This window comes from Prionailurus bengalensis, chromosome B2, assembly GCF_016509475.1.
Source record: "Prionailurus bengalensis isolate Pbe53 chromosome B2, Fcat_Pben_1.1_paternal_pri, whole genome shotgun sequence".
NCBI lineage: Eukaryota > Metazoa > Chordata > Mammalia > Carnivora > Felidae > Prionailurus > Prionailurus bengalensis.
In genome coordinates this window covers 41,642,565-41,667,723 of record NC_057349.1, presented here as the reverse complement: position 1 = coordinate 41,667,723, position 25,159 = coordinate 41,642,565, and the positions used below count along the sequence as shown (strand labels likewise).

The window sequence follows — 25,159 nt, the reverse complement described above, 5'->3', positions numbered from 1 at the left end:
AATTAATTCTAGTTGACGTTTATTGGGTGTTTCTTACGGCTAGGCGCTGGGCCAAGTGGGCATCTGGCCTATATTGCCTCATGTAATCCTCCTCGCAGTGAACCCATGCCTGACCCCTGGAGTGAGCTCTCTGGGGAGTAAATGCTTTAAAACAGGTAACATAGTCACTCAGCAGGATTCCAGGCACATCACTGCTCGATATGTTATGGCAACAATGACAACAAATAATAATAGCATTATTTGCGAGACTACTGTGTCCCCATTTTCTGGCCTCTCTCACCCTCCAGAGCCACCTGCTGAGCCCCTTTCTAGAAGCAGCCCTCTGGGGATCTTCCTCCTCCAGGAAGTCTTCAAGAAGACAGTGGGGAACCTGTGGTTTTGCATGGCCTTTCTCCCTGAATCTCCATCCCATCTGTGTGGCTCCTGGGGATTCGGGTGTGTGGGTTTGTGTCCCTGTCCCTCAGACTGAGTGGTCCTACAGCTTCCTCCGGGCAGGGGGTGAAGACAGAGCTGAGAGCTAGTAGATGCCAGAGCAGGGTGGCGGTGTGAACTCAGCAGGCTCCGCCTGCCTGAGACTCCCCTGCAGTCTCCCAGGCCCATTCTCTCCTCTCCCTGGGGAAACTGAGGTCCCGCACAGGAAGTCTCTTGCCCGGGGTCCAAACAGATCTTCCAGATACAGGAGGGTGGTTGGTCCCTAGCCCACGTGTCCGGGGCGGCAGCACAAATCAGACACGTGCCTCAGAGCTTTTCTTTTTGTTTTTATTTTAAAGGAAAAAAAAAAAACAAAAAACAGTGCAAAAACCCATTTTCCAGTGTCAGCCATACCCACCCCCCACCCCTAGGTCACCTCCCTGGCTGGGGGCCTGACTCTTCCTCCCACTCAGCAGCCCCTCCCCTCTCATGCAACCCACAGGGGCTGGAGGCTCCATTTCCCTGGAGTGCCAGGTCCCAGGGGGCCTTGGGGGGAGGAAAGAACTGGGGGGGGGGGGTGGCCCCTGATATGCCTGCCCCCCCCCCCCAGGTCTCCAGCCATGGCACCAGGTACCCCTCTTGGCTCTCAATAACCCTTCCTGACCATACTACTAGCCTGGGGGGCACTGATCTGGGGGAACCCTGTCCGCACCCCTCTTTGCCCCGGGTCCGGCTCGGGGCTCTCCTCACTGAGGTTGGGGGGTTCCCTCCCTCCCTCCATGGTGGGGGGAGAGTGGTGGAATCCCCAGGTTTAAATACCTTAATGAAAGCAGGGGATGGGGGGAGGAAGGGGCTTTAGATCTAATAAATTATTAGCGTTTTTAGTGTCCGTGGGGGGGGGGGTCGGGTGGGGGCAGGGCGTGGCCTCCAGGGCCCCTCCCTCCCCTTACTGGTGAATCTCATTCTCTATGAGGCTGTCCTCATAAGACGGGAAGTCTGTGTCCGTGAGGCCATCAGGTGGCATCAGCAGCTCCTCATCTTGGGACGAGGACAATGGGGGCTCATCCCCTGAGCTTCCAGGACCCCCGTCCCCTTCCCCGTCCACCTCTGAGTCCTGCAGCACCTGAGCGATGTATTTCTGAAGGGGGAGAGGAGTAGAGGGTGAGGGTGGACAGCTGCTCCTGGTGGTGAGGGGTTGACTGGGGGAATCTCAGGGTCTCCAGGAAGCGGGACAGTGATCTTCCCCCCCCCCAGGGAGAGGTGGGCAGACCCCTCAGTGAAGCCAGATCTTTCCCTGCCTCTGGGGTCTGGAATGGGCTTCACTTTCTGAAGGACTAATGGAACCCCCAACTTTGGATTGAGCCTCAGTCAGAGGCTCATCCCCACCTCTGGCCATGAATCGGGGCACTCACCGCAGATTTGGGGACAGCGGCAGCAGTGGGGGGCCGTCCATTGCTTCTGGAGTCCACAGTATCTGTCTCCGTGTGCTCAATCTTGAGGGGTCCAGAATGAGTCAGGGAGTGGGGAGATGTCCTTGGCTCTCAGCCACAATCATGAGCCTGCACCCTCTTGGCACCCCTGCCCTCAGCTCCCACCCATCCCCTTGAGCTTCTGCCCTTAGCCATCCCCTGCCCCCCTGGCCCCACACCTTGTAGTTGTGGGCACTGAGGTATTTGAAGTGTCCGAAGCAGACGTGGCAGAGACAGATGACGATGGTGATGACCAGGACCACGAATGTGAACATGGACGTGGGGGCTAGGAACCCTGGTGGGGGGGGGGGCAGAGGATGGGGCTGCTACCTTTCCTCTGGGCACCCCCCCACCTTCGCTACCTTCTGAATGCAACCCCACATTTCCATGTGCTGTGGCTTCTCCCAGGTTCCTTGCCTGTGGCCCTTGGCCATCATGGACCCTCCCATGGCTTGCTCTGCCTTGACTCTGAATGGGGGTCCCCCTCCCCCAGCTCCCTGAGGCATGTGGGGGGGTGGCCCTCACCCGTGCGCATGGTGGAGAAGAAGAGCAGCCAGAAGAGGCAGAGGATGGGTGCGGCCACCACCTGATTCACGGCCCCTGAGTGGATCTTCTTGTCCAGCTTGGCCGGCAGGTAGGCGTAGTAGAGATTGTACCTGTCTACCAGGTGCTTCAGCAGCATGTACATGAGCCCTGGGGGAAGCCACACGGGCCCTGACCTCGGAACCAACGCCACCAGACCTCGGTGTGTCCGTCACAGGTTGTCCCAGTCCTACCGAGATCGCTGAAGGGCTGGCCTCCCTCCTCCTGCCCCAGCCCCAAGCCCATCGCAGGATCACAAGCTGTCCGCTTCCTCAGCTTCCCTGCTTTGTTCTGCTGCCCCTCGCTAAAAACCCTACTATTAGAAGTCCATTCATTTGGGTCAATGAGCTCCCTCTTGAAACCCTTCTCGTTTTTTTTCTACCCTGTCCCTAAACAGATGGGTATAAATTAGATGGTAAGTTCTGTTTTCCTGGAGGCTGAGGGAATGGGAGCTTTCAAATGAGGACAAGGGGGTTATTTTGGAGCCTTCAATAACCAGGGAGGGTGGTTAAGGGGTTAGGATGTTACCAGGGGGAAAGGAGAGGTCACTAGTAGGGCAACAGGTGAAGAGAAACTTTGCTAAATTTCAGAAGGAAGAGGGACTTGTCCAAGGCGCACAGTTCAGCTACAGTGGGTCTCTGTGAGTGGCAAGAGTCCAACCCCACCCTGGAATCCAAAGGTCTTTCCTGAGCTTATGGGACTGTGTCCACGTGTACCCGCGGATGCTGTGTAGGAGTGACAGTGTGCGTGTGTGTGTGTGTGTGTGTGCACATGTGAATACCTCTGTGGGTATGTGATGTGTGTCCGAGCATGTCAGTTGAGTGAAGGCACTTGGTGTGGATGAGTATGGCCATGTTGGGTGGCTTTGCCCGGGGGCTCAGCACACCAGCTGGAGCCAACCTGAGCTGAGATGGTTTTCCCCCTCCTCCCCCCAGGCCCGGCCCCAGACTGAGGCAGGGACCGGGCGGGAGGCCCGAGGGGCCGGCCTCCCAGCCGGGGCCCTGTCCACTCAGGGCGGCCTGCCTTACTGGAGTGAAGCGGGTGAGGTCCTGGGTCCCCCCGAGCAGGGCCCAGGTCCCGGCGCGGCGGTGCCTACCGAAGGGCACGATGATGGGGCAGGTGATACTGTAGGTCATGACCACCGTGAAGACGCACATCATCCAGGCGTAGGCTGCGCCAAACTGGAACTCGTAGGCCTGATGCTGGGGGGGAGATGGGCAGGAGGGTGGCTCAGGGAAGGGAGGGACAGACTAGAAGGGCACAGGGCAGGTGGGAGGGGGCAGGGGGCCAGGAACGAAGCTGTGGGGAAAAGGAACCCAATATCCAGGGTGGGGCAGGGCAAAGCAGACGGAAAGAGGGGCTGTGGCTGAGTCAGGGTGGGTACAGTGACGGGGCATGGGTGGGGGGGGGGCTTTGAGAAATCAGGGGCTGGCAGGTTGGTAGGCCTGGGAATGGGATGCCCAGAGACCTCGTGTGGGGTGAGGGCACAGGGATCCTAGGTCTAGGGACCCGGACCTCCCCCAACTCCCATGGGAACACTAGACTGTCAGAACTGGCAGGTGCCTTCAGGGTTCTCTATGTTGATCCAGCGTCGCACATATGGGTAAACTGAGGCTCCAGAAAGGAAAGGGAAAGCCCAAGGCCTCGGAACTGGGTCCTGCAACTTCCGGCACCCCTGTGTCCCCACACCCTAGCTGAACTGTCACTGTTTCTGGTTGGGCCCACCAGGGGGCGCTGTGCGGGCCACTGCGGCCCCAGGCGGCCATACCCGCTTCACGTTGCGCCTTTCCGCGGCAGAGCGCGCCAGGCAGAGCCGGATCATGTACATGAGCAGGCCTGGGATGCGCAGCAGGTCCATGGCGTTGCCGATAAAGGCTGAGGCAATGACGTAGTTCACGAAGAAGGCGCCGTTGTCGGGCAGGAACACGCACCTGCAGGCACCAAGTGCTCCAGCACTGCACCCTTGGGAGACCCGGCTGCGGCCTGCCCACTGCCAGCCTGAGAGCATACCACACCTTCGCCCCCCAACGCGCCTTCCTCCATGTGGACACCCCAGGTCAGCTCTCAAGCACCTGTGTCCCCGCTTCCCCCCAGAGTGTGAACCCCAGGGGCAGATGCCAGAGTATCAACAGACACCTCCAACACCCTCAGTGCGAGTGGATGCAACCTGGGAGTGTGAGCTCAACAGTGCACCTAGAACTTGTGCGCTATAAAGACCCATGGAGAGTGCTCCATAGCCCTGAGGCCACCGGAGTTCAGGGTATGACTGTCCGAGGTCTCCAGACAACCCCCATGAGATCCTAAAAGACCCCCAAGGGCGTGAGCCCTAGGAATACCCAGAAATTACCCCTTAGCTCTTAAATTAAGCCATGGTTATTACCCCCAGAGCGTGAGCCTCAGCCACCTCCAGAACACAAGCTCCAGAGACCCTTCCTCAAAGATCTTCAGTGGGGGAGCCCAAGAACTTTTGTCAGTGCCTGTGACACCCCAAGTGTGAGCCCAAGATGATCACAGATGGCCTAGAGCAAGACCCCTGGAGCTTGTGTCCACATATACAGCCATGGCATGTGGCCCCTCACCCCCACCCCCACCCCCAAACAGCTTCATAGGGCTTTCCAGAAAAGGTGCTCCATAAAGAATTTCACAGTCACACCTCTGGATAAGAGCCTGAAACTTCAGAGGTGTTCCCAGAACCTGTGCCCCATAAACATCCCAAAGTATGAGCCCCAGAGTTCCCCGTAAATACTCCAGAGTTGGGAGCCCAAGAGCCTTCCATAAATACTCAGAAGTGTGGGCTCCAGAGCCCTTCAGGGATACACCCAAATCACTCCCAAAGTATGGCCAAGATCCTACTACAGACACCTTTCCAAACCTCCTGAGTGAAACTCGCCTCCCACAGTTAGTCCTAGAATACAAGCTCTAGAGACGGTCAGAGAAATGCCCCAGTGTGGGTCCTAAAGCCCCAAATACACTTTGAAGGTGACCTCTAGAGGGGTTCCCGGAGAATGAGCCCCAACACAGACCCCAGGGATATCTCCCACGTCTACACCTGAGACACTGTGTGCAAGCTTTGGGATGAACCTGCCATACCCTGTAAGCCCCCTCCTCTTCCCTGCAGCGGGGGGTGGGAAGCTTCGAGGCACCCTCCCATGGGGAAAGGTAGTGTGTCCCAGGCATACCCACCCCCGCCCTCCGGTCTCTTTCCCTGGGGGCCCAGGTCACTCACTCAAACCGGATAGCTGCCTCAGCCAAGAATTTCTTGTCAAAGAGCCAGCGGAAGAAGAGGTCCAGGCTGGAGAGGAGGAGTGGAGAGGTGTGGTGGGAGGCTGGAATGGCCCAGAACACCAGGGGAGGAGTCTAGTCCGTGAGCCTCTGGGGATGCCCCCCCAGACCTGGGTCCCCCCGCTCTGTGAGGGAGGTAGGAGCCTGAACCGTTCCCCTCGCCCACCCTGCAACACCCCCACGCCATCTCCCATCCCATCGTCTGCGACCTACCTGCTCAGTCCCAGTGAGGGCAGGAGCAGCACCATGAAGATGAGGAAGGTGTAGCATTTGTGCATGGTGGTCCTGTTCTCCCCGGAGCTGGGGCAGGGGGCACGGGGGCAGAGGTCAGGAGAACCAGCCCCCCACGCCTGCCTCCCTAGCCAGGATGGTATCACAGGAGGCCCCACTGGGATGGGGGCCGCCCAGGGTGAGGATGCCGGCCGGCATCCCTTCCCCAGCAGCTCTGGGGCCGCCTGGGGCGGGGAGGCTGAAGGGGAAAGGGCTGCCTGGGGGGCGGCGGGGTGGGGGTGGGGGGACGGGTGCACACCTAGGAGGGCCAGAGTGCAGTGAGTGTGAAGGGTCTCACCGTGTCCAGTGAGCTTCGAAGAAGGCCGAGTAGTAGACAATGGTGGGGAGCAGGGCCGAGAAGCACCACAGCAGCAGGGTGGGGAAGAACTGAGTGATGATGGGGTTCTGCAGTGGGGCACGGGGCTGCGTTTCAGGCAGGGGCAGCGGCCCCGGTCCGGCTTGCTTTGCTTATCGGCCCCCTCCCCCACTGAGCCCCAGGCCCCGCAGCTCTCAGGGCCCCATGACAGACGTCCAGAACCTGTGGGGGCCAGGGTCTTATGAATAGCATCAGTAGTTAGCACTTGCTGAGTATCTACTAAGTACCCAGCATTGATCACATGCTTTACGTGTATTGATCCTCACAATATTACCCCATTTTACAGATGAGGAAACTAAGGCAAAAAGAGATTCAGTAGGTTACCCGGCTAGTGAGGAGTGAAGGGGGGTGGAATCTGAACCCAGAAAAACCGGGTCTTATGTCTTTTGCTCTTATCAGTCAGTAATTTTTTAAACTATCTTCCTTTGGACTTTGAGACTCCCAAGGAGGTATGCCGTGTGCGTGGCAGGAGAGGTGAGGGGAGAGCTGGTGGAAGTGACCGTCACTCTATTGCCATCTGAGCAGCCTTGCCTTTCCACACTGGGTTTCACGTAAGAGTCTTTTTGATAAAGGCACCAGAATCTGAGTTTGGAAGCCAGTGATGTAGTCTGAACCTCCATTCGTTTGTCGGAGAGACTGGGGGGTGAGAAGGGACTGGCCCTGGGCTCTCTCTCTTCCCCGGTGTCTCTCTAGATGTGTGCAAACCCAAGGGTGGTCTCTGCTAGGAAAAGGTGGCAGGGAGCCCCAGGGAAGTTCACAGAGGGCTTTACAGCCCGTGGTCGTGTGGGAGTGCTTGGTGCGGCTGGGCTAGAAAAGCAGGAGAGGAGCCAGACTGGGCAGGAGGGTGTTCTGGATTCCCCCCGAAGAGGGATTCCAGGCCCGGCATCTGTGTCTCCTGACACAGCATAGAGGGGTGGGGCGGGGCAGGGCCTCACATTGAGGTACTCCACAGGCTTGGTGACATTGAACTTGTCCATGGTGGTGATGATGATGGCTGGGGTGGTGAGGAAGAAGAGGAGGATGAAGAGGACGACATTGATGACCAGGCAGCGCAGCCACCAGATGAAGCCTCGGATGGACAGGTGCTCCCTGGGAAGGCAGGGGAGAGGGTCATCCTGGGGACCGCATGCTGATGGTTCCCGGTGACACCTCCCCTCTACCCACTGGAGCCAGCAGGCCCCACAAAACGTGCCCCTGCCACCCCAGCGCTCACCAGTAGATGTTCTGGGGGTCGGGGGCGTACGACACGGTCCAGTTGGAGATGTGCAGGGACTCGCTGCAGGACGAGGAGCGCGGCTCCCCGCGGCAGGTGCAGCCCTGGCACTTACACACGTTGAAGTCCTTCAGGATGCTGGGGGACGGGCATCGGTTACCAGGGCGCCAGCCGCTGGGGACCCCACTGCCGACAGCTGGCCGTGAGCGTGGGGACCCGGGAGCCCCGGCTGGTCGGTGGGGGGCAAGGACTGGGCTGGGCAGGCAGGGCAGGGGCTCACATGGCGGTGATGGTCTCGTTGTGGAAGGTGACAAAGGCCATGCCAAGAGGCTTCTCGTTCACCTTCTCCTTCTCCCGCTTGTAGTCCTCTTTCAGCTTCTGCTCCAGCTTCGTGTAGTACTCGATGGCCTCCACCTGCCGGGGGGGTGGGGGTGGGGGGGCGGGTGAGGCGAAGGTTCTGGTCAGAGAGCCGGGCTGGCCCCCACCATGCTCAGCGGCGCTGCCCCAGGGCTTACTACGGGCCAGGTACTGCTTTAGGCTATGTGTTAACTCGTAATCCTCATAAGCCCGAGGTAGATACAATTAGCCCCATCCTACAGATGAGGAAACTGAGGCACAGAGCAGTCAGAAAACTCGCCTAAAGCCACAGAGCTAGTAAATACACCACAGCACTGTCCTCTTGGCTGACCTCTTCTGACTTGGGCCCTGAAAACTTGGTCACTGGAAGGATGGGTACAAACCCAGTAGTGGAACTGGAGCTTCAAGGACTGTAGGAACAGGTGGGGACCTACTGAGGGAGGGTTGCGCCCTGCTCCCCATCCTGGCACCCTACCTCCAGCCCCCGGGCCGCATGGCCTTGCCTCCTCAGGGAGTCTGTTTACCGTTGGTGTTTTTTATTTATTTTTGAGGGGAGGGAGCGGGGGGGCGGACAAAGGATCTGAAGCAGGCTCTGCATTGATAGCAGTGAGCCTGATGCGGGGCTTGAACTCAAGAACCGAACCGTGAGACCATAACCTGAGCCTAAGTCAGACACTTAACTGACTGAGCCACCCAGGCGTCCCTTACCTTTGGCTGTTTATGTTTAAGACCCATTTGTGTGTGTGTGTGTGTGTGTGTGTGTGTGTGTGTGTGTTCCCGGGGTCGTGGGACATGCACCTGGAATGTGCCCATCTCTACTGTGATCTGTCTTCCCAAGATCTGTCCAACCCCTCCCCGTATCCAGCAGGAGCTCTGGGGGCCTGAGGTCACCTCATACCTGCTCACAGCCTCGCACCACGCAGCAGCAGAGGTGGCCACAGGGCTTGGGGTTGATCATGGTGGGGACATTCTCCTTGCTCTGAAGGTTTGTGAAGTAGAGCTTTCCCGCTCGGCCTTCTTCCTGTGGGATCCAGGGGTCCAGTCACCCACCACCCAGCTGGGGCCAGGAATGGCTGGGAGGGTGAGTAGGGAGCCCAGCTGAGGGGCCACCTAAGTCCACTCCCTGAGGACAGGGGCGATCTTACTCTTGGATCTGCTTAGAATGTATGGTTCAGGTATGTCCCCATTCCAGGGTCTTCCCGCCCATCCCTTGAGGGCCAGAAATTCTTCCTATAGTCTGGCCTCAAGTTTTCATACTGTAGCTGGAGAAGGGGATGTCCTTGGACGGGGTGGGGATGGTGGGCTCCTTTCTTCTTGCAACAACCCTAACCTCCAGGCTTTGCTCTTTCCAGAGCTGGATGGACAGGCAACCCAGGGGTTGAATTAAAATCAAATGCCCTGGGAAACACCTGGATGGGGAGCCAGGTTCCCCTGTGGCAGCTGAGATGCACTCTATAATAGGCAGGGGCCCCCACGTGTCATCCCCCCCATTACCTCTCTGCATCGAGGAACATGAGGCGAGCCACGTTGTAACACGGGCGGGCTTCAAGAACCGTGCAGTTGGGATAGGCCTCCCTGAAATACAGTCCACCATCATCTTCTGCGGCGACCCTGCCCACCTGCCCCCGACTTGCAGCCGCGACCGTGAAGACATACACCCCCAATTCAAGCTCCCTCTTTCTGGTCTACAAAAATGGGAGCTCCGTAAGAATGAAACTTGGAAATTCCTCCCTGTGTTTAACTGAGCAGCAGCAGGGAGCCTTGAGGCACGGGGACCTTGAGCACACCCCGATGATGACCGTGGATGTGAGTGCACCCCCGCATGGCGCTAGGGGAGGCCACGGCCGTGGTCTGACTCTTGTTCAGAGCTCTGACCTTTCAGTTGAGAGAAACGGTTTCTACTCAGGTTGTTCTCTCAACCCTGTTTCCAGAATACTTGGTTACAGTCCAACACTTAGCCTTGCCTGATCCCAACCAACTGATCCCAACCAACTGATCCCAACCAACCCACGGCCCGGTCTGCAGACCCAAGACTGACCTTTTAACCCTGACCCGAGATTGACCCTCACCTTGCCCTGAAACCGAGCAGAGAGAGACTGTATGTGACTCTCGGTGCTGGTACCTGGCAGGACTCGAGGGGTGCCTGCGGCTCCTTCTCACTTCTCATCGCACACTGCTCCCTGCTCCCCAATCTAGACTGAGCCCCATCTTTAAAAAAATTTTTTTAAATGAAGAGCCACCAAGTGTTAACAGATGCACAATATCTAGTTCCCAAAAGCACGAGAATTTGCAAACTTAAATCTGGGATGCACTACAGACTTTTCCCCCCACATGGTGTTACTCTAACCATTTTAGGGCTCCTCTTTGGAAGGGCCTGGAACCCTGTGGCAGGCTGAGCCCTCATTCTCACCCGACTAATCTCTAACCCCTTAATCCCTGCCATGCAGGCTCTCTGATATTACACACGGGATATTCCCTAATTCTGCTGGGTCAGTCCTCTAATTCAGACAGACCCCAGACCTGGATCACAAGCCCTACTCATCACCATGTGCTCGGGGCCTGGGCCAGCAGCTTAGACATACTAGGTACTCAACAAACATGTGCTGAATGAATGGATCCATGAGATGGCTGTTCCCTGATGCTCACCTCCTTGACCCCCCAAACTCCAATTAGGACCACAGTCTCCCCCCCACCCTGCTTAGAGGCTGACCACTAAATTTTAATCACAGTCTGCTTCCTAAACAAAATCGTAGATTGACTCCTGAAACAGCCTGAACCACGAGCTCCCCACGGACACCCATCAGGCCTGGTTCTCCTTTGTCTCCCTGGTAGGAAGCACACAGTAGGTGTACGATGAGTGTGTGCTGAATGGATGTTTGGTTAGCGGGGTTCACTTCCTCACTGTGTGCAGGGCCCTGTCAGCATGTGCCCCGCCGCTCCCCCCTCCACTGGAAACAGCAGCCCTTCCTGACTCCCTCACTCTGTTCCTCTCCCTGCTTTGGCTTTCCCCCTGGCACCCACCCCTACTCGACGCAATGTCTGTTACTAGTTCGTTTGTTTATTACCTGTCTCGCCTACCAGAATGCCAGCGGACAAGGGCAGGGGCTTTCTTTCTTTGTTTACTGCTGTAACCCTAGGTCCCCCTCCAGGGCGGGTGCCCGGCAGGTGCTCAAGAAGGATTTGTCATTAAAGGACTAACCAGTACAAGCTGACAACTGATCCCAACAGGACAGTGATATTAAGATGCCACCTAATTCTGAGCACACACTGTCCTTAATCCTGACTCGGACTGCCCCCTAATGCCGATCACAGCTGGGAATCCAGACAGGATCCCAAGTCGCTCTCGTACTGACCGAGGATGATCTAATTTTGACCGCTGTTCTCGAACTTCTGTGTGGGCAGGGCCTGTTTCTAATTTATTTATGCTTGGAGTACAGAAAGTGATAATAAATGCATGTTGAATGAATGATTATCCGTCCGCTGATGCTGATCACAAACCGCTCATTTGCCTGCAACAAAGGGGTCTGCAATCTAACCTCGGCCAGATGCTGACTCCCAATCCTGTTCTGATCCAGAACAACAACTGGCTTCTGATCCAGGCCAACTGGCTGTGGATGCAGACCTCACTAAGTCCCGATCCTGAGCAGAGACTGAGCCCTGATCCAAACTGCCAATGTCCCTTATCAGGACCCCACTGGCCAACTCCTAATTCTGGCCACAGACTGGCCTCAGACCAATCTCTGATCAGACCCTGGACCAGCTCCTGACGCTGACCTCCACCATGTGAACCTCCTGAGAGCTCAATAATCTTTCATTCGTTTCTATGGTCCCGAGGCTTAATATCATGAGAAAGTCTGCTGAGCACACAGATGAATGTATGACAGGATCCTTAATCCCGGATGCGGACCATTCCGGCTGCCTGGAGCTCTTGGAGGTGTATATTCCCCTTCCCCTCTGAGACATAACTCCAGAGCTGAAAAGAGCCTGAGAACACATGCAGCTCAGGTCCCCCCGGGCTCCCTGAGGATCCACTGAAAGCCAAGAGCTCCTCCCTGCCAGTCTGCACACAAACCCCAGAATGTCACGTACAGTTTTGAAGCCACACACCTTGAAGGGCTCTTGGATCCCAGGCCAACAACCCATGACCCAGTTCAAGCTGAGAGGGGAGGTGGAGTGGGGGGGGGGTGGTGAGAGAAAGGAGGGAGGGGATGTGACATACACTTCCTTCTCTCACTTTGCAAGTATTTCTTATATTTCCCCTGCTGTTGGGGGCTATCACCCAGCCCTGCTGCTAGAATGCCCTGGGGTCACGTAATCCTTCAGTGGTCTAGTCTCCACCCCGCTGCAGCCCAGACCTCAGCCGGGGGGTGTGAGAAGTCTGAGGGGCTGAAAGACGGAAGAAGGGCCCACAGGACCTGGGGTTGGGGGTAGGAGTGGCCACTCACTCAAAATGCTTCTTGATCTTTTCTGACTCTGCATATTTGGAGATTCCATTGATGAAGAGAGTCCGCTTCACCTGGGGTGAGAGGGGAGTGCATGTACCTTCCAGAGGAGGCTCGAGAATGCCAGGAGGGCGTGGGGAATGGTGAGCAGAGAGGAGCAGCTGGGTGGGAGGAGGCCTTAGGGATAAACCAGGTTCCAGGGAAAGCAGGGGAGTGCATCTAATTGAAATCAGGCAGGAGCTTAATGGAAGAGCCATTTGGTCTCTCACTCCTGAGGGGTCATCCAGGGCGAGGGAGGGGGTACTACTCTCTGACCCTCAGGCCACAAGGCCCGGGCACCCCGTGGCTGCTGTGGGGAGGGCATTCAGTACTGGGCTGGTAGATGGATGCGGAGAGGGAGGGAGCATCCCAAGCATGGCATCACCACTGCTGTTTCCCCAGGGCCAGGCACAGCACGGGTGATTTCCACGCCTCCTATCACCTAACCCCGCCCCCCCCCCCCCCCCCATCTTAGGAAGGTTCTGCTGTTGTCTCATTTTACAGATCAGGAAGCGAGGCTTGGGGAGGTAACTTAACTTGCAGCATAGGGGCTCTTGAGTTGCTGAGCCCGGAATGAAACCCAGGCGGCCTCACCCCGGCACTGACGCCCCTGAGGGCTGAGGGGAGAGAGGCCCAGAGGGAAGGGAAGGGGCTGGGGGCGGGGCAGGCCGGCTGGGCTCTACTCACTAGGTCGTCCTCCTTGTAGCGCATCTTAGAGGTGTGTCTACGCATGCTGTAGACGGTGAGCAGCAGGTACAGGAAGGCGAAGGAGGTGTGCAGCCATAGCAGGTTGTTCCTGGGTGGGGCAGAGGGGTACATGGAGCCACTGGGGCCAGGAACCCACTCAGGCGGCCCCCAGCCTCCCGGTGTGAATTCAGCCCTGGTTCGAGGCCCTTCTACTGCCGGTGGTCTTCTGGCACTGGCCCCCTCACAGGGCAGGCCCCATACTTCACACCGTCCGGGTCCCAAGATTATTCCACTGCAGTTGAAATGTCCCCAAGAGGTCATCTCTCCCTGCCCTGTGCACTGGCTACACTGTCCCCTAACTACCCCCTGCCATCTTTCCCTGGCCTGAGGTCACACAGCAGCTTCTTTATCTGGTCATCTCTGGGGACTCCCAACAGACATCCACCTACTCTGTCTCCAATCCGAGTCCCCAGGGCCCCACATCCACCTCTCCCCACGGTGCTCCCCCTCGCACCCCTCCTCATTACAGCTGGACTCTGACCTCACTGACTGGCTTCCCAATCTTACCCTGATTTCAGGTTGGCAATGGTGGTTCTCCCGAAGCTGTAGGCATTGTTCTCTGGGGGTGGGAGGGGGCAGGAAGAGGGAGAGGATGATGCTGGGGTCAGGACGCGTGCCCTCCTGCCCCCTCTCCTCCCTTCCCCACCCCACCCATCCCAGCCTTCACTGACCCAGCAGGTCCCCTGAGAAGTTGACAGGCAGCACGATGCCCACAGAGAGGACGCCCACGACGACCAGCAGCCCGATGATGTGCCGCTGGAAGGACAGGTAGTGCACAGCATCGCCCCCACATTTGTCCCGGATCTCATCATCCCTGCAGGCCCCGGGGCAGCAGAGGAATCAGGTGAGGGCCGGGTGGCAGAGGGGCCACAGTTTGCCTGCCCTGCCCGCCCCCAAGTCCGCCCTGGCCCCTGCCAGTCTGGCAGCAGTATGGGGGTGGGCTGGGGTCTTGGGCCCCCGATTATTGGGAGGGGGGATGAGAAAGGGAGAGGGAAGGGGAGGGAGGAAAGGAAGGATGCAGGGAGGGAAAGGAGAAGAGGAGAGAGAGGAGGGGAACAGAGGGGAAAGGGGAAGATTGCAGAGAGACAAAAAGGGTAAGAAAGGGCCGGGAGTAGAGGCGGTGAGGAAAGGGAGGGTGGGTTGATGGAAGAGGTTGGAGCAGGTGGGAGGACGGAGGCTGGGGACAGAGCAGCGCCTTATGGGTGCTGGAGAAACACATTATGTGGTGCACCTGGGGAGGGGCCCTGGGGGCCGGGGCGTGGGCAGTGGCGGTGCTGACCTGTCTGGGCCTCCTGCCTCTCTCAGCGCTCACTGCCTGCCTGCCGCACTCTGGCTCGATCTCCTGACTTCTGCCTGCTGGACACTGGCTCCTGCCTGTTGCTGGCTGGCTGCTCCCAGCCTGCCTGCTGCCCCCCCGCCCCGCTGGCTACACGGAGGCTCTGAGGTGGAGGGGCTCTGGCCTCTGCCCTCACAGGGTGGCAGGGGTGTGGAGAGCTGAGGGCAGAGCGGGCCCCCCAGGCAGGGGGGCATGCAAGAGACCGTGGGGTAGAGTGAGGCCAGCTCAGGGGACAGCAGAGGCCAGGACCCCAGGGCTTGGCCTCCTGGAGGAGGGAGGAGGGTGCTGGGCTGGCTAGGAGCACTAAGGCCCTCAAAGCTGCTGGCTTCTGGATTTTGTAGGGAGGTAACAGGTTCTGAAGTTTTTCTTTGTTTCTCTCTTTCCTTAGAGCCTGAAGACTGTTCACTTACTTTATCCTGAAGATGGCTGTCAGCCAGGAACAGAAACCCTGGAGTGGGGGGGACAGAGGGCTATCAGCTGGAGCCCCCCCCCACCCCACCACCCCCAGCCTCCCTTCCCCCTCAAATCCCACCTGCCCCATTCTCATAATCACCTCCAGGCTGGGCTCACCTTGGAACAACTTCCACAACCCCCCAAAGAAAGCAGCTCATCCCAGAGGGGGAGAGGGAAGGTGCCAGCCCTCAAAGGAGAAAGGGACTAAGGCCAAACTGAGTTATCTGTGGATGCTCATGTCCAGAGCTACATATCCCCGCCAAGAGTCAACGGGGCAGCGCAACCAAAGGAAGGCCTGCAGCTGTGTGGGTCAGCGTAGGGAGGAGTGGGATTCAGGGTTCTAGGAGAGGCAGTGGGGACTCCAGACCCAGACAAGAAGAGTTTGCCACATGGCTCTGCCTACAGCAGAGGAGCAGGCCAGGCCTCCCGAGTTCCTGCCACCTTTCTCCCAATACACCCCAGAGGGACCAACCCCCGGGTCCCTGTGAGCTTCAATCTCCCACCCTCAAGCCCCCAGGCCTACCTGCAGCAGAGACCCCACTGAGAGCAGGGTCGGGATACAGGGGGGAGGGCTGGGCAGAGAGAACCCTCCCTCACCTTCCTACCAGTGGAAGGTCCAGGCTTAACACAGGATCGGGGACAGAGGTGCTTCCAGTTAAGATGCAGGACTGTGCTGCCTGCTGCCAACATCACCTGAGTCTGGGGACCATGTGGACACCTCTGGCGGGCAAGGGTGATAGCTTTGCTTTGCCACTTACCGGTGTGAGTCCAGCTCAGGAAGCTGACAGGCTTCTTCTACTATGGCTGCTACAGGAGCTGTTGCCCCCCGGCCACCCAGCCCAAGCCGGACTGCCCAGGGCCAGCCTAGGGCCTAAAGATTCGAGTTCTGACTAGGACCCACACCCTGGCAGAACGACAGGGGCCAGGCAGGTAATGTTGGAGTACTGGGTCTGGCGTGCATGAGGGTCCGGGGACTGCTGTGAATCGCCTTATCTGTAAGGACCTCTGCCACTCAGCCCCAACCCACAACTGGCCCCATCTAGACGAGGGCCACCAGCCTGCAATCTCTGAGCAACGCAATGAATTCCTGCTTTTGCTCCATGGGGCAGAAAGGCCTGTTATTACTTCTAAAACCCTAAGGAAGAAGGGGTCCTTGGGATTAACAGGTGGAGACGGGCGCGGGGCTCTACGTGGTGCAAAGTGTGGGATTCACAATGTTAGGTCTGTGCTGATTTGGAGGCTGGCGTGGAGTACAGAGCGAGTCTGGGTGGCCATCCTGTGGCTCTTAGACGAGCACTGCCTTTGCTGAGGAGAAGGCCACATTCCAGGTCCTTGACTCTGTATCACTGGAGGCTAGAGGCTGCTAAGCCCCCTGCCCCGGAGAAGGAGTGGGCGGCTAACAAGTCTGGGGGAGGGCACTCACATTGTCTCTTTGGTCAAAGTCGACGGAGCTGGAGACAGACGTGAGACGCTCATACCGGTCATGACTGTCCCCGTGCATAGCTGAGGCCACACTGGGGGTGAGGAGGTGAGAGATCAGAGAGCCTGGTGAGTCTGAGCTCCTGGGGAGCGGGACTGAAGTGGGGGGCTCCCCCTCCAGAGCTCCAGGGGCTAGACAAAGCACAGAAAGCGCAGAGGCTGAAGCGGGGACGAACGCCTGCCTTCTCCCTGCCTCCCTTAATTGCACCTCCTTCCTTCAGGGCACCTGGAGGGCACACCAGTGCAGGGCAGTGAGTGAAGGGAGAGGGTGTCTTCATCTTACTCCCTGGAGGCTGGAGCGAGAGTGTGAGGAGGCCCTGCATTTCTGGGGCTGACCAGCAGGGGACGGGATAGGGGGGTGACAGAGCCAGTATTATGCACAGGGCAATGAGGAGCTGAAGGAAAGGAGGGACTAGGAGAGCCCCAGAAGGGTTGGAGGGATCAGGGGCTGGGGGATGCCTCCCAGGTGGGACCCTACCCTCCCTCTTCCCCAGCAGCTGCTGCAACTCCAACGCCAGTCCTATAGACAGAGACAATGATGTGACACAAAAGCCCAGACTCGGGGCTCCGTGGGAGGCCCCCCTCCCAGGCCTCCAGAAGGGGTGAGCAGGGAACCCTGAAATATGAAGAACTAGTTGTTAGGGGATGGCAAGCCACTGGGGACACCCAATCTTGTCTCTGGGACCAACAGGTGAGCATCCTCTAAGTTTCCGGGAGGACAGCCCCTCCAGCCTGGCCACCGGCCACCATGGAGAGAGCCAGACATATGGGGAGGGGCTTTTCCCAGGCAGAAAGCCAGAGGGAGAGATGGGGGAGCCAGGCAGAGACAAGTTGGGAGTCCCCTGCTCTGCAAAGCGCACCGCCTGCGTTAGTCCGAAACATGAGCCTGCAGAGGAGAAAACTGCAAAGAGAAACCAGTAACGAGGCAGGAAGAGAAAAGAAGCATGAGAGAAGAAAAGAGAAAGCTGGTTTAGTGGGGATGAGGGGGCAGGTGCCCCACATACTATTCCTGTTCCACTCGCTCCCTCTCCTGCCGCCGCCGAAGCCTGGGGACAGAGAACAGACAGGGTTAACAGGGGAGGCGGGGGAGGGTCCTGGGGGACTGACAAAGGACACAGATCCAACTGTAGGCCTTCACGTCCCCCATGGCTGTTCTGGGACTGTTCCCTCTTCATCCCCCTGACAAAGGGGGATGAGAGAGGGCTGGCTCTTTCCTATCCCCGAGGAGTGATGGGTGTGTGTTGAGTGAGTGACAGTGAGTGTGCATGTGTATGTGTGCAGGGGTGAGGGAGAGTCCCCAAGCCTTACCTGTCTGCATCTGTCACCAAGGCCAGCCGCCCATAGTCCCAAGCCACCTTCCGGAGAATGGAGAACAAAAACAGCAGTGCCTGTGGGCAGAGGGAATGGTTGGCAGGTAGAGAGACCGTCCACCCACGGGACTAGCCTGGAGGGCAGGGGCAGAGGGGCTGGGATCTGGCCTTAGAAAGGGCTGACCCTGGCTTGGGTGAATGGTCAGAGGCTAGGCTTGGGCTGTGTGATACGGATCCCTCCCATAGTTAAGCCTGGGGAGTCAGGGTCAGGTGGAAGAGTGGTTAGAGCTGCAGGTGTTAGCTAGCTAGGTACAGGGTGTGGATGCCAGGCATGGGGGGCGGGGGGGGGGAGGCATGTGTGGGCACTCACAAGGAAGCACATGAAGTCAAGAGCCAGCACGGTGGGGACACCCCCAAAGGGCAGGCCCTGCAGGACGGTGCTGCGGATTCGGGCACTGTAGCAGTAGTCCTTGGGGTTGCTGTTGTTGAGGGCCGTGGTGCCCAGGGTGGCCAGAAGGAAGGGCAGCATGGCTGCTACTGCCGCATGGTCCTCCTGAGCAGAGAGCACCATGGTCAGCTGGGCTCATCCCCTGTCCCCCTCATGGCTCCCAGCATGAGCACGGGGAGAGGGAGCGAGGGCAGATCACCGGCTGCCTGGGTGGGGGGAAGCACTGGCTTCCAGAGATAAGGGCCTGGGGAGGGGAGGGTTGAGTCACATGGATTTACCTTCATTGGCTCTGAGGCCGAGACCCCACCCAGGGTCTGGGGAACTTGGCCCAGATCTGCACTGGGGAGACTGGTTTTTCTAAGTTGGGAGTTGTGAGTCTCTGCTGCCTACCTCCCACCACCTCCATACACACACACACACACACACACACACACACTTTCCAAACACACACACACACACACACACACACACACACACACACTTACTTTCATGCTTGCTTTCTCTTTCTCCCTCTCTCTCCCTCTCTCTCTGTCTCAGGCAGAGACATGAGAGAAGATGGGGAGAGGTCTTAGGTCTGAGGGTTCAAGGCTAAAAGGTGGGGTCAGGAGGCCAGGGGAAGATGAGTCAGGAACCAGCTACCTCACCCTGATCTTCTCTTTCTACCTCTATTAGAAAAATGGCATGATTTCATCTGCTTAGAGATTTCGGCACTGTTAATCACTTTCTCGATATAACTGGCTTCAAAACAAAGGAAAAAAAGGGGGGTGCCTGGGTGGCTCAGTCGGTTGAGCGTCCAGCTTTGGCTCAGGTCATGATCTTACAGTCTGAGTTCGAGCCCGTGTCGGGCTCTGTGCCGACAGCTGGGAGCCTGGAGCCTGCTTTGGATTCTGTGTCTCCCTCTCTCTCTGCCCCTCCCCTGCTCATGCTCTCTCTCTGTCCCCAAAATAAATAAAAACATTAAAAAAAAAAAACAAAGAAAAAAAAGACGTTCAGCTTCAGAGCTGGCTCTCTGTCCTCAGAGTAGGGACCCGAGGATGGGGTCAGAGTGGGAAGTCAGTTAAAAAGTTAGGACTTCTGGGTTTGTGTTATCTGCCTGGTCCCAGTCACTCCTGCTTACCCTCATTCCTTTTTCCCTGCCTTGGAAGCAGCTCCTCCCCTCCAGCTTCCTCAACCTCTCCAACGATCTCAGCACAGGGTTCACCTGAGTGGTGTGAGAACTACAACTCCCAGAGTGCCCTGTTCCTGCCTCCGGAGTAGGGCAGGCTGGGAATGCTGTGCCCTCCAGCGAGCTTTTCCATTGGCAAAGGAAGAGAGAGTGGGCAGGGGCCTCTTAGCCTGCCCAAGTCCCCGGCAGCCAGGGTACTGCCCTCCAGCCCGGTTCCCCGCCACTGCCCACTGCCGGGCTGCCCGGCCCTCTTTGGGCTGGGTGGGTGGGGCAGGGAGGAGGAGGGAAGGGGCAGCCAGCCCGGATACCTGGGTTCTGGGAGTGTCTGGGGACGGAACCTAGCAGGGCTCTGGGGAGGCTCCTATGGTGGAGAAGTGTGGCCGAGGCACGCTGCTCCACCCCATCCTACTGGGGGCCCCTGGGGGCCCCTTCTGCTGACAACACTGAAACTCTGCCTGGGGTGGGGGTGGAGGTCCCCAGGGAAGAGAGGAAACCAGACAAAGAGAGAGAACAACAAACCGAGAATCAGTGACTGTAACTCTGGCAGCAAGCATCCCCTAGCCCCTTGGGGGGACTCAGAGGGTTTCTCCTGCCCACCGATCCCTGGTTTTCCCCTTCCTGACACTTCAATTGCAGGGGAAGAGGCACCAGCTCTCAAGTGGAGGGGGAAGCTGTGGTTGTTTATATGTTATACTTGGTCCCAGGGAGTCTCGGAAAAGCCTGTATTAAGAAGGCTAAAGTGGTAACTGCCCAGTGTTTATGCCTCCCTCTTCCCTTCCAGCCCAAGTTGCCTTAAAAAAAACCCCAAAACCCCATGAATTTAGTAATTACAACAGGCGTCACTTATCTAGTACCCACTGTTTCAAGAATAATACATACACAATTTCGTTTAATCCTCGACAATCCTGAGTTGGATCTTATTGCCATTTTAAGATGAGGGCACAGGGGCTCAGAGAGGTTAAATAACTTTCCCTAAGTCACACTGCTCATAAAATGATGGAGTTCATACCTAGGTCAACTTCCTTCTGAAGCTAGAACACATGTTCAGAACCATGCTTTTCTGATGTGCCTAGAACAGGACTCCGCACAACACAGAAGTTTCATAAATGCTCATTCTCCAGCTAGAGAATACCAGAACATTGTGGGAATGTGTATGTTTAGGTGTGCAGACATGTGTTGATGTGTCTGTGTGTGTGTTGGGGGGTAGGTAGGAGAATCCGAGGCAGGCTCCAGGCCCTGGTGTGTAAGTTGGGGGGGGTGTGGGTGTGCCTAGAAGCTTGGATATGTAAACGTGAGGTGTGTAGAACCCTGCAGTACCAGGGTTAAAGTGGAGGTTAAAGGTAGGTATAGGTATCTTGGATCTTGGGTCTGTGATGGTTGGCGGCCCTCTGAATTAGTGGCCCCCACCCCCCGCTCCAGTATACTCCAGCAATCAAGACAGCCCATTCCTAGTTTTTGCCTGTCTCTCTCCCCAACTCCAAGGCTCCATCAGACCAGAATGCAATGGGTACAAACCCCTGGAATACCACGCACCCCCCCGCCCCAGTCCTGTCCACAATGAAAGAAGGTGGAACGTTCTGCGAGCTTCTGCAGTAAGGGGGCCCCATAGGGTGGGTGAAGGTCCAGGTAGATGCTTAGTAACTGAAATTATGGTGTCTATCTGCTGCTTCCCTCTTTACAGTCACAAAGCACTCCCCCCCTCCCCCAACAACTGCATTGATCTTACCCCTGACCCCCAAGGAAGGCAAGGTACTTGCTGGATCAGATCACTATCCCCTCTTTACAGGGGAGGAAGCAGGGGCCCAGGGAGAGAGAAGGAGAAGGACTCACATGAGGTCACAGGGCAGGTAAAGGGTGGAGCCAGGGCCAGTGGCTCTTCAGGCTCACTGGTGTCCTTGGTGCTCCTAATTGTGGGAGGCCGGGTTGCGGGGGGGCTGAACTTCACCTAGGGCAGCTGCTCAAAGCTTTTAGGGAGAGCAGCTGGGAGGGTGGAAGAAACTGAGGCAGAATATTTGGGGGGAGGACTAAGTGAGGGGGCAGTTCATCCCCTGGGCCAGGTGTATCCTGGAATTTCTCTAGTCTGACACTGAGACTTTAGCTGGCAGTATGTAGAAAGTGGAGGAGGATTTTATTTATTTATTTAAATTAAAAAAATATATTTATTTATTTTTGAGAGAGAGACAGAGTGTGAGCAGGGGAGAAGCAGAGAGAGAGGGAGACACAGATCCGAGGCAGGCTCCAGGCCCTGAGCTGGCTGCACAGAGCCCAAGGCGGGGCTCGAACTCATGAACCGTGAGATCTTGACCTGAGCCGAAGTCGGACACTCAACCGACTGAGCCACCCAGGCGCCCTAAAAATGGCGGAGGATTTTAGTTCTAGCTATAAAGGTTGTTATGTTACCATTAAAAAGCGTGTGCATGGTGAGGGTGAGGGAGTTAGAAGGTAAAAGTTTTTTCTTCCAGAGTTACTTGGGAAGATTTCATTTAGGGCTTGGGATCAGGAAGGCTGTGTATTCTGAAGGGAGAGGATGATGATGTAGGCCAGCTCTGCTACTATGTAACCTGGGCCTCAGTCTTCCAAACTGTAGCAAAGAGGTATTAATATCCTTGCTCCACCCCTCCAAGCTTCACAGGGATGGGCAAAAAAAGTATCTGCAGGGGCACCTGGGTGGCTCAGTCGGTTGTGCATCCGACTTCGGCTCAGGTCATGATCTCACGGTCCGTGAGTTCGAGCCCCGCGTCAGGCTCTGTACTGACAGCTCAGAGCCTGGAGCCTGTTTCAGATTCTGTGTCTCCCTCTCTCTCTGACCCTCCCCTATTCAGGCTGTCTCTCCCTGTCTCAAAAATAAATAAATGTTAAAAAAAAAAATTTTTTTTAAAAAGTATCTGCAAAAGAGGATAAATAGTAGCAGGTAAAGGGATGTCAGAAGGCTCAGTCCCTTATGCTTCCGACTTCAGTTCAGGTCATGATCTCACCGTTCCGGAGTTGGAGCCGGAGTCGGGCTCTGTGCTGACAGCTCAGAGCCTGGAGCCTGCTTCGGATTCTGTGTTTCCCTCTCTCTCTGCCCCTCCCCCACTCGTGCTCTGTCTCTCTCTCTCTCTCAAAAATAAATAAACATTAAAAAATTAAAAAAAAAAAGTAGTCGGAAGAATGCATTTATCAAATATTGATTTCCCTCTTCTTCTGTGCCAGGCACTGTTCTAAGTGCTTTACACATGTGAGCTCATTTACTAGCCATCACAACCCTGAGAAGACACTGAGGTACAGGGAGGGTGCAGAACTTGCCCGATGTCACACAGTCAGTCTGTCACAGATCCAGATATGGACCCAGGCAGTCCGGCTTAAGTGTGTGGTCTTGACTGCCGCATGCTGCTGCCCTGGCCGGAGGAGAAGCTTCCATCAGGGACCTGGTGGGGGTGGGGGCTGCCAGCTCCAGCTCTGGAAAAATGCCACACCCTATTTCTACCTGTTTGCCCTCCTTCTTGCCTGTGGCTGCCAGACCCTCCCACTCAGACCGTGGGACTGTGATTTCAGGCTCTATCTAGGATGAGACAGATCTGGCTACTGACCTGGGCAAATTACTTCACCACCCTGGGCCTCAGTTCCCTCATCAGTAAATGGGAATCATAATTCAGTTGTGTGGTTGTTTTGAGAACTAAACAAGATGACTTATGTAAAGCTCTTAATACAGTTCAAGGCACATGACGGATTCTAAAAATATTAGGTACTGTTATTAATAAAGTGTTGGCATAAAAGGGGTTGGTTTAGTGAAGGAAAACTGGTAAAAATCAAAATAAAGGAAAACAGACTTTAACGTGACAGAGCCCCTCAGTCGGGATGGGCTTCTTGTTTAGACTAAAGGGTTTATATGGCCTTCAGGACTCTGCCGCTGAGTGGCAGGGAGTGTTCCCAGACTCTTCAAACATATCCAATCCATCTGTAGCAGACCAGAAAGGTGGGAGCCCAGGAGGGTGATGTTATGCCAAGATGGGTCAGAAGTTTAGAGAAGAGAACCCGTTATTGATCAACAACGAGGCAGGGTGCCAGGCTCTTTCCCTGTGTTATCTAGTTGATCCTCATGATAAATCTCGTAAGGAGGTGGTAGTAAATGCACTTTTTAATTAAAACTAAGGTTCAGACAGGTTAAGTAACTTGTCAAGGTCACACAGCTAAAGAATGGCAGATCTGGAATTTGAACTGAGCTCTCCAAGACTCTGTTATAATCGGAGGGAACTTGTAGGATGTCCAAAAGGGGGTTAGCTTCCCTAACTACCTTTAGCTACTCACCACCTGCCTTCTGCCTTGCCACATCCCCACCCACCACCCAACCAGAGGCCAAGACTGAGTTGGATGAGCCAACAGCAGGCCCCAGCTTGTGCCACCTGGAGCAAGCCAGGGCCTGGACCCTCTGGTGCCCTGGAGGACAGTCACGCTGCCAGCACAACCAGGGCTGGAAGCCTGGTAGACACTCCCACTCCTCTCCTCTCACAGCCTGGGAAGCAAGACTGGGGGTTCCTACTCAAGAGGGGTTGAGCACAGCCTCATTTTTCCTGGGCAGACCCAGGGAAAGGGTAGAGAGTGGTATTGGGTACAGAAGCCCAGACCCTCCTGCCCCGCAGGGAAGTGGAGTGCTGAGCGGCCAGAGCTCCCCCCAGGGGACCCAGGCAGGTGGCAGCACAGAGCCCCAAGGGCAGCTGGCCCCTCTGACCTCTCCTCTCCACTTCCCAAGCGACCTTCTCTTCTGAGGAGCAAGGCGCCAAATCTTTGGGACTGTCCTCGCTAGACGGTCAAGAAGGCCAGGAGGGACAAAGCGCGCCCCCTCCCCCCAACAGGGCCTTTGCCCCACTCCTTGTTCCGCCTCTGAAGCCTTTCCCCACCGCACCCTCCAACGCAGGCCCGGGCGGCTCATGAATGAACTGCACTGTGCGGGGCGCAAGGAGAGGACACGCTCCCGGGGCCAGTCGCCTCTTCAGCCCGAGACCAGTCCCCAGACGGGCTGGGGGCAGCGGCCGGCCTCCAGCCAGCACCCGCGAACCCTGCCCTTGTCCGAGCCCGAACCCCTGCCCCGGGCAGGCTTGGGGGGGTGGGTGGTTCTCGGCCCCGGGAACAGGAGAAAAGATAAAAGAGACCGAGGACATTGGACTTGGCGACCCTGGAATCCAAAACTCGGGGGCGGGGGCGGCAGGTTCCCCACAGCGGCGGCGAGCTGATGGGGGCGCAGCTGGAACCCTGGAGGGGCATGCGGGGGGACGCGCACCTGGACCCGGCAGGTGGGAGAAGAGTGGCGCTTGGGGGCCGGGGGCGGGGGTCCCACCCCTCGGGATCTCCCTAGGGGTGGGGACAGACGGCGGTGCACATCTGGACCCGCGGCAGGGGTCAGAGGACTCGCATTTGGCTCAGGATGGTACGAGGTTGGGGGCAGCGCGCGGCACCACTGGGTCCCGCGGGCCCGGGCACCTCTGGGTCCCGCAGGAGGTTGAAGGGAGGGGACACGTAGCTGAGTCTGGGGTTTTCTTTGGGTGGTGGTAGGAGCCTCAAAGAAAGGAGAAGGGGTTGGGGAAGGGTCGCGTACTTACCCCCAGGCGCAGACTCGGCTCCGGCTTGGAGCCCCGGGTTGGGGCGGGGCGGGGCTGGGGGAGGGGGAGGGGGAGTCGCTGGGCGGCTCGAGCTCCGGGCTCCTGCGGCGGCCGCGGCAGTGTCTGGGGGAGGGGGAGCGGGAGGAGGGAGGGGGATGAGGAGGGGGCGGGGCCGCACAGGTCCCACCCCCCACGCCAGAACAC

General features: G+C 57.2%; 1 protein-coding gene across 1 annotated transcript; it reads right to left on the bottom strand.

Annotated features, from left to right (window-relative positions):
* Positions 1–738: 738 nt before the first annotated feature.
* TMEM63B (transmembrane protein 63B) lies at positions 739–25,087 on the bottom strand. Its single transcript, XM_043591538.1, has 25 exons — positions 24,956–25,087; positions 18,137–18,319; positions 17,765–17,844; positions 17,461–17,502; positions 16,401–16,491; positions 14,935–14,972; positions 13,860–14,002; positions 13,696–13,747; positions 13,129–13,237; positions 12,406–12,476; positions 9,455–9,535; positions 9,106–9,113; positions 8,859–8,974; positions 7,884–8,017; positions 7,604–7,741; positions 7,326–7,479; positions 6,313–6,419; positions 5,958–6,044; positions 5,689–5,754; positions 4,231–4,393; positions 3,559–3,664; positions 2,406–2,573; positions 2,060–2,175; positions 1,824–1,904; positions 739–1,549 (listed from the first exon to the last, which is right to left on the bottom strand). Exons 2-25 carry the CDS (start codon positions 18,293–18,295, stop codon positions 1,358–1,360), a joined length of 2,502 nt encoding a protein of 833 aa, XP_043447473.1. The 5' UTR covers positions 18,296–18,319; positions 24,956–25,087; the 3' UTR covers positions 739–1,357.
* Positions 25,088–25,159: the final 72 nt, after the last annotated feature.

What these genes read in the sequence shown, in the direction of transcription:
- TMEM63B (XM_043591538.1), bottom strand. Translation starts at nt 18,295, where the DNA reads ATGCTGCCCTTCCTTCTGGCCACCCTGGGCACCACGGCCCTCAACAAC. An exon ending in GAGCGAGTGGAACAGGAATA is followed by an intron (nt 16,492 to 17,460) that starts GTATGTGGGGCA and finishes CCTCACCCCCAG; the next exon opens with TGTGGCCTCAGCTATGCACG. An exon ending in GACCCCCAGAACATCTACTG is followed by an intron (nt 7,480 to 7,603) that starts GTGAGCGCTGGG and finishes CTGCCTTCCCAG; the next exon opens with GGAGCACCTGTCCATCCGAG.